The sequence below is a fragment of the Puntigrus tetrazona genome, chromosome 23 (genome assembly GCF_018831695.1).
Source record: "Puntigrus tetrazona isolate hp1 chromosome 23, ASM1883169v1, whole genome shotgun sequence".
NCBI classification, from domain to species: domain Eukaryota; kingdom Metazoa; phylum Chordata; class Actinopteri; order Cypriniformes; family Cyprinidae; genus Puntigrus; species Puntigrus tetrazona.
Window position 1 is genome coordinate 10,341,684 of NC_056721.1, and position 13,205 is coordinate 10,354,888.

At 34.8% G+C, this 13,205-nt stretch overlaps 2 protein-coding genes across 2 annotated transcripts in view; one reads left to right on the top strand and one right to left on the bottom strand.

The window, feature by feature from the left end:
* Positions 1-13,205, top strand: part of LOC122328781 (protein pitchfork-like) — a 33,408-nt gene that overhangs the window by 11,273 nt on the left and 8,930 nt on the right.
* Positions 1,567-4,409, bottom strand: LOC122328780 (L-rhamnose-binding lectin CSL3-like). The gene is made up of 8 exons (XM_043224716.1): positions 4,290-4,409; positions 4,167-4,190; positions 3,185-3,241; positions 2,971-3,106; positions 2,758-2,867; positions 2,343-2,387; positions 2,004-2,124; positions 1,567-1,742 (listed from the first exon to the last, which is right to left on the bottom strand). Exons 1-8 carry the CDS (start codon positions 4,318-4,320, stop codon positions 1,634-1,636), a joined length of 633 nt encoding a protein of 210 aa, XP_043080651.1. The 5' UTR covers positions 4,321-4,409; the 3' UTR covers positions 1,567-1,633.

Here is a 13,205-nt window from a genome sequence, read left to right on the forward strand (position 1 = left end):
ATAAGAACATCTTAAAAACAGTGCAACTGTAAATAATTAAAATATATTATATTGTATTTATTATAAATATAATTACATATAAGTTTCGACATTAACATATTGTTTTATTAATCATCATTATATGTTTAATAAACATATACTGCTAATAATTTAGTCCACAGACTATGTTTAACCTTTGGTGCAAGGAACCTGCAGTTTCGTTTATGGTTTGGCATCTATTATTAAATATACTGTAAATATTATTACAGTTTTTATTACAATCAGTATTTCATTTTATTAAACATTGCATTTATTATTAATATTACCAATATTATTTTTATTTGATTAAATATGAATATTTTATATAAATATTATTAGTGAATATTCATGTTTTTAATGTTCCTATAAACTCCAAAATAATGCCTGATGAAGGCCAGATGATAAAAATATCGTTTGAAGATATGATTTCCAAGCTTGTGTGATTTACTTGCAGTTGCATTTCATTTCAATTTAGGGTTCTTAAACGCAAAAATATATACTTGCTTGTTGTTGTTGATATCACAGCTCCTGAGCAGGAGAGACAAAAGTGAAGGCTATGTTCTTGTGTCATCGGCCAGTCAGGATGTTATTTTCTCCAGTTTCAAAGGGATTGGTCAAATAGCATTTAGAGCTCAGAAAACCTTTAGCATTTCGTTGTTTTGGTTTCCAGGCTCATGATCCAGTCATAGATGAATCTGTATCTCAAAAGCAGCATCTCAGCCTTGTGGTATATTAAATTTCTTTCGACATTGATTTCTGATTAAAAAAAAAAAATGTTACTTAATATAGTGTTTTCTATCTTTTTGTCTGAAGCCCTGCCATCTGAAGAGTGACCCTGAGTTGTGTTTCAGCACCTGACCGCGTCTCCTCCTGGAAGCTGGTTTCAAGTGGTGTCTTAGAGTGCTGATGAAATCAATCTAGCACCATTTGAAATCAGTGTTCTTGGGGTGGGAAATGCGACACTTTCTAACTGGACAACTGACAACATTAATGCTGTAAACACAGCTTGCGATTGACCTCAAGACATGTCCTGTAACCAAGGTTGACCGATTTCTTTTGGTGTTCAGAGTCTTTTGGGGTTTCTAGCACCATTTGAAATCGGTTACAATGAAGGACGAATGACAACGCTGGAGCGCAGAAGCCATTTCATTGCGTCTAAATATTAGGTGAATGAAATACGGGATAACATCCTTTTTTATTATTAAAAATGTCACAAAATTATCAAATATAAAAAAACCTATTATTCTTGTGAAATGATATGCAGCACATGTGATAAATAAAGCTATGCAATGAAAACTTTACAGGTAAAAACTAAAAGTGACAAGACAGTAAGTGTGTAAAGTCAGACAGGAGATAACTTGTTACAATACCATAAAGTACCACTAGATGGCATGCTTGTTTATATCTAAAACTCTGTTATGAAATAGCTGAAATTATAGCATCTGAATACAGAAGGTGATGTGTTTCAATCTTGTTTGCATCTGATCTTTTTTCCATGCTGCACATTTTACAGAAACCTACCAAGAAACTCTCTTTAAGTATCCGACATAATAAAGTGGTGTTTTTTATTTAAAGTTCATATAAAATTCATTTATTTGGCAGGATACTCACAATATTATATACAGCTGTACAACACTTCTAAGTATTTATGGACATCCGGACACGAATCGGAGAGGAAGGAAGCATTTGACGCATTTAATTGACAAGACCTCTTTCCATTGCAGCTGATAAGGAAAAAGAGAGATTTTAATTACGCTTACTTTAAACTGATTTAATATGCTGATATTGTTTGTTTGTCTTTGATCACTCTTTTTACTCATAACTGATCTAATTGCAAATCAATAGTTTATGATGTTAATTTGTTAAGTAGCTGTTTAATTAGTTGCATAATGATGGGTTACATGTACATTTTTCCTTATTATTTAGTGTACTGGTTTAAAAATAGATACGATTGAATGTTTACGTTCGTTTGTGATCTGTAGTACCTGGAACGCAGGCGGCCGGTCTGAGGAGAGTAACAGTCTGGTGTTGTTGCTAATTTATGAGGACAGGTTACAAGATCCCGCCGTCCGTAATTGGCATGATGAATCCAAATCTCACCATTACCTTTAGAGACATTAAAAAACAGATGCGTGACATTCTTAAGGTATATTAGCAGACGTTTGGATGATGTCCTGTTTTGAAAGAAATAGGTAAAGACAGAAAAAGAACCAGTTTAAAGCTTCATAAAGCCATACAGGAAAGCAGGCACAAAGATTAGATGATTGCTACGCTACAGTTTGCCTGGATCGATAACGGCATAGAAATAAGGAGATGTATCTTACTACAGTCTATGAGACTTCGGCTTCCTTCACACGTGACACTTTTTCCTAGAATTATGTCAGACAAACAAAAGGAAAATAGATCAGTTACGTCTAATTCGAGATGAAAAAATGCTTTCAAAATTGGCATTTTAATAATTTGTTCAGCCAGGACAAAATATTAAGCAACTTTTTAACATCAATAATAAATCTGCATATTAGAATGATTTATGAAGGATCTTGTGACACTAAAGACTGAAGTAAGGGCTGCTGAAAATTGCACAAAAAAAAAAAAAACAGGAATATTTTACAATATTAGTTTTTAATGTAACAAAAAAGCAGCCTTGGCGAGCAAAATAGACTTCTTTCAAAAACATCTTACTCAAAATCTCACCCGCCTCAATTTTTGAATGGTAGTGTGTGTCAAATATCGACTTACTAAAAGGGAGACACAAATAAGACACATCCAGGTATTTATGAGTCCCAATACAAGGGTCAGAGAAAACCGAGTTCACTGCGGGAACAGAACAGCTCTTTCTTCCATCACATCTATATAAACACACACACGAAAAAACGTTTTGAGAGGAACTGCAGTTGCATCTACTGTTTAATGCAGTGCTGATGTTTCGTTTCCTCTTAAAGAAGCGGTTACCGTTTGGACATCACATGGAGGGATGTCTTGTGGAAGCAGTCGACGTTCGAGAGCTGATGAAGTGATCTTCCAGTGGAGCACGTTGTGTGGTCGGTTCGCCCATAATTGGCTGTAACCACCTTTATGTATCCCCAATCTGACACGTCAAACAACTTGTCATAAGAATCATTGTGAATTGTAACAGAGTGTGTGTGAACCGAGTGTGGTTACTCACCACAGCTGAGTGGAACAGAGCCACCTTCACATGTGAAGTACCTTTTTGTGTCAACACCTGGAGAGAGAGAGAGAGAGAGAGAGGGGCTGTTTAGGATGAAGTGAAGTACAGCTACTTGTAGCATTGTTTTAGGGATTGTTTTAGGGACAGTGTTCCAACCATACCGGACTTACAAAGACACCTAACAGCTAAACGTGTAAGCGCTGCTTGCTTTATACAAGCGATCACATGATTTGCCCTAATACGCTTTATCGACGCGAACTGATAGATGAAACACCAAACGCTCCATAAACAAAGCGTTACTTGTTAGACTACAGAAGAATACCGCCGTTTCTCCGTTTATTTAGCCAAGTGTTTTCACGCCAGAGTGTGCGAAACCGATACTCGCGGCACTCGCGCGAAGAAAAACACAGCGCGACCAGCCATGCTTGGAGATAACTACTGTTTTGTGCCTGTTGCGAAAGTATCAAAAATGATGAAAAGCCCAACGACGACAGGTCTGGGTTCACAGCACCATCCAGGTCTATAAAAAAAACCTGAGGAGCGCTTGAATGCAGCGTTAGCGCTTGGATCAACGGCCTCCTTCGTTTGTGCTTCGCTACGAATCTTCGAGTGAACGTGTTTTTTATGGCTCTGACTGACATGCTACTAAACGTGAGTGAAATTTGCACACCTTGATGAGCGCGTACAGTTATCTTCATTGAAGTGAATGAGGTTTCAATCGTGCGTGCATGAATGAATGATATTTTTGCAATTGTACACCTAATAATCTACAACGATCACACATTGCACAAAACTGAAAACGCATGTCAAACAAAGACGTTAAAAATATTTTCTTCCGCCAAATTTCATAAATTGCTATTTAGGGGGAGCAAATGTCTTATTAAGAGGAGAGGAGCTCCTCTGTAGTTTGCACATTGGGTTTTGGTTTTAAATGTATTACAGGCTGCATTTTTAGCAAAACAACTCGGTAAGGCCTTACCTTGTCGACACAGTAAAATGAACACTGCAAAATCAAAGAGAAAACATTTTAAACATCTGTATATAACACTTTCAAATAATTCTTAATGTAAGTTATTTGAATATATAAAAGAAAGAAACTTACAGGAGATCAGGGTTAGATTTTGTGGGAGCATGCTGATATGCTTGAACACAAGGAAGTAACCGTACTATTTATAGAGACTGAGGGTATAAAAATTAACAACATTTCACTTGTGTGTCAAAGTCTAATCAAATCAAAGCAGAATGTCTTATTTTGTATTTTCAAAAGAAAAGCCTGGCGTTATGATGCTGACCTAGTAAGCATGCTACCTAATGCTAAAGTAGGTATTTGTTTGCTCATACATTTGAAATGTTGTATGACCCAGTAACCTCAGATTTGATGTCTTTATGATCAGAATTGAGCAATCGTGATTATCTGCATATGTTTAGATAATTTAATGACACACTTTTTATTACGCTTCTGCTGTACCGTGGTTATACCAAATTATGTATGAACAAAGAGAAAAGCATATTTCCTCTTCAACTGTTTGCTGTTTTGCAGCATTTTAGTATGGTTTACATAAATTACAACAAATCACAGGGGAGTGAAGGAATGTTTATTAGACCAGAAATACGATTAGCAGCATCTTTTAAAAAAAAATGTCCAAAGTTAATACAGTTTACATCATTTAACACTGTTTTAGTTCCCAAAAGTGAACTGTTCTTAAAATTACTGGACTGCAGTCTGAGAAATTGAGTTAAATGCTGATGAAGTTCCTGACCTGCCCAGTGTGAGCAGCTGATGAAACAGATGGGAGACCTTACACTATCTCCCAGGATGCCACATATTGATAAGAGGCTCAGAGGTCATACACCTGCAGGAGCAGGACTGTACACTCTTAAAAAAAAAAAGGTTAAATCCAATGAAGCACCTAAAAAGCAATATAGAAATATTTCAAGATTAATGGCACTTAAGACAATTTATTCTAATCATAATGACCTCTGTATTTTATAATTATCAGAGAATGAATAAACTAACGTATTAAGGTGTTTTTTAGGTGCTGATTGGACGAGCAAGTTGTCATAGATGTAAGGTTTACTTTAATGCCACACTAACAATCAACATGTCAGATAACTATATCATTCTGCTGTTTTTATTTTGGAACTGGGTCAGTAATTACAAAAAGTCACTTAAAGCATTGCTGAGCACCAGCGATCAAAGACCAAAGTTCATATCCCAGAGCTGACACCATACAATCTTTTTTTGTAGGGACATTCTCAAAAACAAAGGTAAGAAGCAATACTTTAACGAGTGTTATACTGAATGCTTTGTTGTTGTACATAGTGACCCAGTTTACATGGACAGTGAAACATTTTCAAGACAGCATTTGGCGAGTACTTCAAGTTGCATTTATCAGTGATAGACTGCTGCGTATTAAAAATTATAATCAGTCATCTATTTCACATTATCTTGCTTTTAGAGTTTTTACAGAGAAATGGGTTTCACAACCCAATTGAACCAGTATGTTGCACAGATTATCTCTGAATGAATTTACTTCAAAAAGTCAGCATCTCTCTTTTTTTTAGGTTTTCTGTGCATTTGTTTTTTCCTCAGGCACAATGAACGATATTAAGGGCAGGTGGTCCACATTAGGGAAGGATGAGAAGCACAAATGCTGTCAAGAGGCAGCAGCACTGAGGGCATATGGTATAGGACTTTAGCCCTGAGATAAGGGATCTCAGAATTAAAATTAAAATCACGGAGGTCAGTTGAAGCATTAGTAGTCACATATGGCTATGAGTCAAATTATTATTTGGATACTGGCCTCTATGTAAACAGGTAATGTATAGTTAATGTAACCCTGGTGGTCCCTCACCACTTATTTGCCACTTATTATAACACTGCGTTCATATAAAATAGGTCTTGTCTATTTCGTGTATAATCAATTATTTACTAAATTGTGGTCGTCTTGATTATATAAAAATTATAAAGGTTTCCAAGCTTCAGGCTTTGGGTGTGCATAAACTGGGCAGGAAAGAAGCCAATGATTTTTTGGACTCAACGGACACAGTGAACAACTTTTTACTGCATTTCAGAGGTAATACTGGATATATGAAACTCCACAGAAACAGACCCATAATAGTGCAAATATAAATCTTGTAGTTTTATGAAATTGTTGTCTTTTGTTACATTTATAGCCAGAGATAAGGTCAATGTGCTGTTGGGCGAAGTGCAAGATCTATTCAAGCAAAAATACAGCAAGCATATGTTCAAACAGTTTTAAGACCTAATATACCTTCATGAATCCAAGACATTATTATCAGATGTTTACATGATTTATCTAATTTGCCCATCATCCACAAGACATCTTGCCAAGATTACGGTTTGTAGCTTGCACACTGGCTACCAACAGGAGGGGAGATTCACAACTGTCCAATATGTGTGCCCATGTCTTTCAGAGGAGGCCAGAGGTACTTCAAGGCTCCCCTACCAGACTGCCCAAAAGCCCTACCCTCAAAAAGGAACCAATTGGAAGCCATTTTGAAAGCTGCTGAGGAGATTTCGTTTGAAATAAGCGAGTGATATTAACAGTGGTTGTGCTTCTCCACTTGTGTTTCTAGGTGAAGTGAGGAAAATAAGTTAACTAAAGAATATATAAATTATATAGAATCAAAAATTGTGACAGTATTTTTATGCACAAACCCAAAAACTATGTGTAAAGAACCATTAGCCATTTTGTAACTTGATTGTGCAAGACTTCCGGAGTCATTCGCTTCAGTTTTTTGATCTGTACAAAAACAGTACGTACTCAATATGGAAAACTGGTATATTTTTATATTTTAATGTTTAGTTGTAATTATAAACCCAGTGGTTTTGTAAAATAAGCATGTTTTAACATTTACTGCTCTATTTAACTGACAAATCAGAAGTCTCTTACAGTCACAGAAACTCACCTAGTAATGTGTATAATGAAGTAAGATGGTCAACAAATGTATAGATAGATAATAAAAAATACAGTTCATAACCTCTTGAATGATGAAATTTTAAGGATTGCAGCATGATTCTGTAAAACACTTTCTTTATTCTACTTCTTATTGTATTGCCTTCTAATATTGCGACCTGTATAAACTACAATGCATGCAAAAGCATCTTTCTCTGAGAGCTGGGTGTGATCTTATATAGCCGAGCTTTGACCTCAAGTGTTTCTTCATCCAGCTCTTTGTTTAGGCAAACTTCAAGTTTGCAGCAAATTATATTTCTTAGGAGATCTTCATTGTTTATCTAAGCAGAGGGTTTTGAAATCTACAGTTGTTTTATATGTAGAACATTCACAAGTTAGTATCGTACAAGTTGGTTGTCCATATTATATGTATCCATAACCATACTTAATTAAAAATCTATTAATGGCACTGCAATAGAAATGTAGCACTTTTCAAGCAAAACAAATAAAAAAGATAATACTTTTTTTTTAATGATTAGTAAAATTTATTTGACAAATGAAACGTCAAAGAGGCATCGATGTGTGTGAGAAGGGATTCAATTTTTTAAATAGAGAATGAAATATCTTTTGAAAAAAATGTGAAGGTTCTTTAAAGATCCTTTTAATTCTCTATGGTTTCTTTCATTAGTTTTTGCTTAATTCACGATAACACACAGCAGTGTAAAAATGAATAAATAAATAATGAAGGCAACCAGCTTCAGTGCCATGATTATTCAACCAGCTTGCATTCAGTTCAGCTGCATTGTATTTGTAGAGTTTTATTCACAATAAACATACAGCTTTTAGCAAACCAAAACAAAAATTGCAAAGAAAGCACAAATAATATAGACACAATAGAAATAATTGATAATCAAATCGGTAACACTTTATTTTGACAGACCACTTTAGACGTTCTATTAACAGTAACTTTAAATCTATAAATCATTAGAGTATTAATGGACTGTCTGCTTAATAACCTCTAACACTTTACTTTGATGGGTCCACAACACCACTAACCCTAAACCCACCTAACCTAACAGTCCACTCTGAGAGTTAATAGACATGTACTTGCAAATTACTGAGAATCAAAAATTATTTATAGTTATCAGAATATCTAAAGTGGACTATCAAAATAAAGTGTAACCTAAAAATCTTACAGCATTAGCATTTATTCATTTTAGATACAAAACTAAGCGCGTGTATTACAATAAAAATAGCAAAAACCAGAATACGGGGATCCAGAAATGCGCATTAACAACTGATGAAGCACCAACAGAAAAATAAGGGCTAGTTTTACAAAGAAATAATCAGTGACTAATCCATATAAAAAACTACAAATGACTACAAACATGTCAACTGTGGCACTATGACAATTCTATTCAGTTATTTCTAGTTTTTTTCACAGACAATGTTTCTCAAGAGATTTTATGTCTAAACAATGCAATAATTCGTCTTTATTTGTAGAACCCTTGAGATTACATGTATCTACAACTACACTTGGTCAAAAATGACTTTTGAACAGATTTCAGAGAGATAAACAGCTGCATGATCAGCCCTCATAAGTGGAACCAATCAAAAACTGTGCAACAAACCTGTGCAACTACATTACTGATTTTAGCATGATCTCCAAGGTACAAATATTTGCATGTTCTTCCGTTGTGACTGAGTGTTTCAAACTTTTACAAAACTGCTACAAGACAACAAATAGAAAAAAAGACATAAAGGCAATTTTGTGTAAATTCTGATGAAAGAATTTGATGCGGTTTTAAGTGATGCTGTTTTATTTCGTTTATACATTTTTCTGTTCAACAACTGTATAGTTGCATACATTCATGTAGATAAACCGATTCAACAGATTTATTGAACAGATATTCAGAGTGTTTAACAGAGAGAATCCCATAAAAAAAATCACCTCAAACTAAATGAAAAAAAAAAACAGGCATGAAAAAAATAATCGATTATTCCATTTCTAAAGCATCTCTAAAGTGCCTGGACATTACATTGCTTTTTGAAACATTTTACTTTTCTTCATTTTCATTTGTTCACGCGATCATTAAAATACATTAATGTGATGGCTTAGTCACAAAATGCATCTAAAGTAAAAAAAAAAACAACAACAAAGATTATTTTTTTTTACATCTACAAAGCATGTCTTAAGCTAAAGAACTTTATGAATAATAATCAACTGCAAAACTGACCTTTATTCGCAGACGTAACTCACATTCAGGTATTTATAAGTCCCACGGCAGGGATCGGAGAAAAGCCAGTTCTTTGCAGGAACAGAACAGCTATTTTTTTTATCACACCTGGACACACGATGACAAAAAAGAAGAGTTTCAGCATTGCACTGGCAAAGCAATTGTATTTTTTCTTGCTCTTGTAAAAGGAGGCATAACATTTAAAAGGTCTGTCGTTCCTACCACCGGGACATCAAGGCAGATGATTCTAGGATGCATGCTGTATTTGAGATTTTACGTTTTGGTTTCCTTTTAGTGCATGTCCAGTGATTAGTTCTCCCGTAGTTGGCAGTAATGACCCTTATCATCAATCCAAAATCTGACACATGTAAAAATAAATGAAGAAAGAAAATTGTGATAAGGTTTAAGCACACTACACATGACTTTGTTCTTTTCCACTATTTCCACTATTTGTGCACAAAAGGCTAAAGTAACTTCGAATGGACTGAATTACTCACGACAGCTGAGGAGGACATTTTCTTTTTCGCAGGCCACTGCTCTCTGTGGTTCTTCCCCCGCAAAAGCTATTAATTATTTAATAAATGCGCGTGCGTAATGTGTACTTGAAAATATTTTATTCAGTGATAAGTTAACTGCCATACTTACCACATTGACACAGAAGAAGCAGCACTGGAAATCAGAATCAAATAGAAACAAAATGAAATCCTGCAAATTTGAAGTCAAGCTGAATCGAGTATCAATACTTACAAATGATCGAGCTTAGCTTTTGCCCCGGCATGTTGAATATGTGAACAGAATTATTACTTCAGAGTTCTCAAGGAGACGTATGTGCTTGGTGTTTATAGCAAACGCAGAACCATCATCATCTGTAGATCAGAAATGCAGAAGTCTTGCGAAACAAGCAAAATACGCAACTTTTTCTGATATCTAATGATTGCGTGAACTTGTTGCGATATTAAAGTCAGGTCACATTTATTTCTACACCACATTACAAAATACAGATGGCAGGCCAATCTTCTTCAATGATGAGATTAACTGTGCTGTAAAACAGTTTTAAGAAAACAGTGTCATTATCAACCCAAGTCGGTTTGCTTCAATAACTGTGTGAAGTTCATGCACTTTTAAAGTTCAGTTTAGCTATTAGCAGTTCCAATCATCCAATAGCGTTAGTGCAGTTGAATAGAATATATTATGCCTTGTAGACCCCAGCAAGTGAAAGAAATTGATAAAACACTGTTAACGTTTTACCACAACAAGAAAAGCTGTGTTCAGATTTTACCCATTTAGGTTTTTTTTTTATTTAGATTCTATTAGTTCCTCTTTTATTTGGCATTTTAAGACTCACCGTACCTGCCAGTATTTCAACATTGTTATTAGGGTGCAAACATAAGGGTTTTGTTGTATTTTAGTATTGATTTGCCCCGTTTTAATGAGACTGCCGATTTTCCTCCCTGGATTCACATGGAATCTCATTCTGTAAACAAGAGCTCTCTAACTGCTTTATTACTTGCCAATTTAAATGCTTCTTTTTAAGAGCATTTCTAAAAATGTTTTGTTTTTTCTTTTGCTATTCTTTTATTTACCTAATGAATCAGAACTCTCAGAAACTCACCTTGTAAAGTGTATAACAACGCAAAGTAAAGAACAATAACAACATGATTCTATAAAACACGACTTTGTTTTTTTCTTCTTATTTTATTGATTCTTAATATTGTAAAAAAAAATATATATATATTTATTTTTATTTATTTATTTTTTAGATTTAAGCAAAGAATATTTAGCATATTTTTTAACTGGTCTTTATTTGCAGAGCAATTGCAAATATCACACAGGTAATCAGTGGTTGTTTATTATATATATCTAGCCACACTTAAAGATGTATGAAAGGTCGAAGAGGAATGAGAACCATGCTAAAGTCATGTATAAAGTCATATCACATCTGTATGCATATAGAACGATTAGATAGTCTAGATTAACACTGGGAAGCTGCCAGCTGCATCCATCAGTTCCAAACCCATATAACCTCCGTTCATCGTCAGAACACAAAGGAAGTTATTTGCGATGTATTCTGGGAGGGTTCTAACCCTCCTATAGATGTATGTAACTACCATGATCAATGTTCTGGTAAACTATCCTATTAATGTAGAAGAGGGAAGCAGTACCCATAAAGGAACAAAGCTTCTCACACTACATTCAGGTAACCTAAAAATATTGGTAGGAAACAAGTTACAATTAATAAAATTAATATTTATAGACATTTTAAGATGGTATGTATGTGTTGGGAGTGTGTTGGCGGTCTGTGTAATTGGAAATAGTATGTGTTACAGGATAACTGAGCTCCACAAAAACACAAATTTGAAAAAAACTCAAGCCAAAAAAAGAGAGGTTAATAGTTCAAACTATGACTCATGCTTGTATGCTTTGACCTCATGTTTCATCGTCTAGCTGTTTGTTAGAGGCAAACTTTAAGTTAGTAGCAGATAATATTTATTTATGATTGACTGAGATTTATTGAAGAACTTGAGGAAATTTCCAAGTAAAATACATTATAAAGAAATGTATTTTAACGTTTAAAGTACATTACATTTTAAAGAAATATTTTAATGTTTCAAGTAAAATAAATCACAGAAAAGTAATAGGAAAACAATTATCAGTAAATCTGAAATGTTATCTGTGTGTATGGAGAGGGGGTAATTTAAGTAATTTGACTCTTTATGGTAAATTAAATATCTTCTGAAAAAAATACAGTGAAAAATGCATTGCTTTATAGATTCTTATTTCATTGGTTTTTGCTGTCATCTGCTGACGATGTTGAAATGTCCTGTGTATGTTTTAGGAAAGTCAAAAGGTGGTTTTGAAACAACAGGGCTAATAGAGAAGTGTTTGTGTTACAGTTTAACAGGTCATCACATCAGTATCCCTGCAAACCTGTCCTTGCGGGGCCCATGCTGGCTTTTTGCGGGCACAGTGGGCTAGGGCCAGTCCACACCAAACCCTAAACAGGTCCAGTGCAGGCTTGCCCACAGGCTTGCTCACATTAATCCAGTCATGCCCCATTGTGAGCCAGACATGAGCCTGTTAATAAGAATTTTGTGGGCAGTTTTCTTGCTTACCACTAGGGATGGTAGAGTGTTTTAGGTTAGGTCCTTAAGTGAAACCATGTGGTATTGAGAGTAGCAGTAGCCAGTAGTCAGCTGACAAAGTCAACTCACTAGCCCATTTGACATGTTGCTTTTCGTAATTATGTTCTATCATTAACGTCGTTTAGAAGTTTATGCAAAATTAGGGCAAATACTGAACTCGTGAGACAGAATGACATTATCGAGTATATTGCAAAAATTATAGGCTACATGTATCTAGAGCCACATTTAAAGATGTCACTGCATTGCATAAAAGGTCAAACATTAATTTCAGTCAACAGGCCTGAGAAGCAGGCTCCTTTTCTTGATAATCCTTCAAATTCTGCAAATAATTATTCGTTATATAACCATAGTGTTGTGGTTGAAACGGTCAAATGTAATTGTTTCAATTCAGGTTTTGTACAACCTTCTGCACTTTTAAATGACATTAAAGTATTTTCAGCACTTTAAAGCTTTAATAATTATCCAATTTTCCACTTTTAATTGAGCATTGTGATAAATACACACAAATTACTACAGTAGATGGCAGCACAGGAGCACTTATTGGCTTATTATTGATTCATTTTGCTTAAAAATACTATGGCAACAAGAATGAGTTATGGGCAAGGGATTTTGAAGTTGTGGCAATATTGCAGCCTATAGGCTAACATTTGATCTCGCCCTTTGAAGCATTACCTGCATGCATTCTTTCAAACCGGTTGTGGTTACGTACAAGCTGGAG

Coding starts and splice junctions, on each gene's coding strand:
- LOC122328780 (XM_043224716.1), bottom strand. CDS start 4,320: ATGCTCCCACAAAATCTAACCCTGATCTCCT. Junction 3,242..4,166: donor CATTTTACTGTGTCGACAAG/GTAAGGCCTTAC, acceptor CTCTCTCTCCAG/GTGTTGACACAAAAAGGTAC. Junction 2,125..2,342: donor CCGAAGTCTCATAGACTGTA/GTAAGATACATC, acceptor ATGTCTCTAAAG/GTAATGGTGAGATTTGGATT.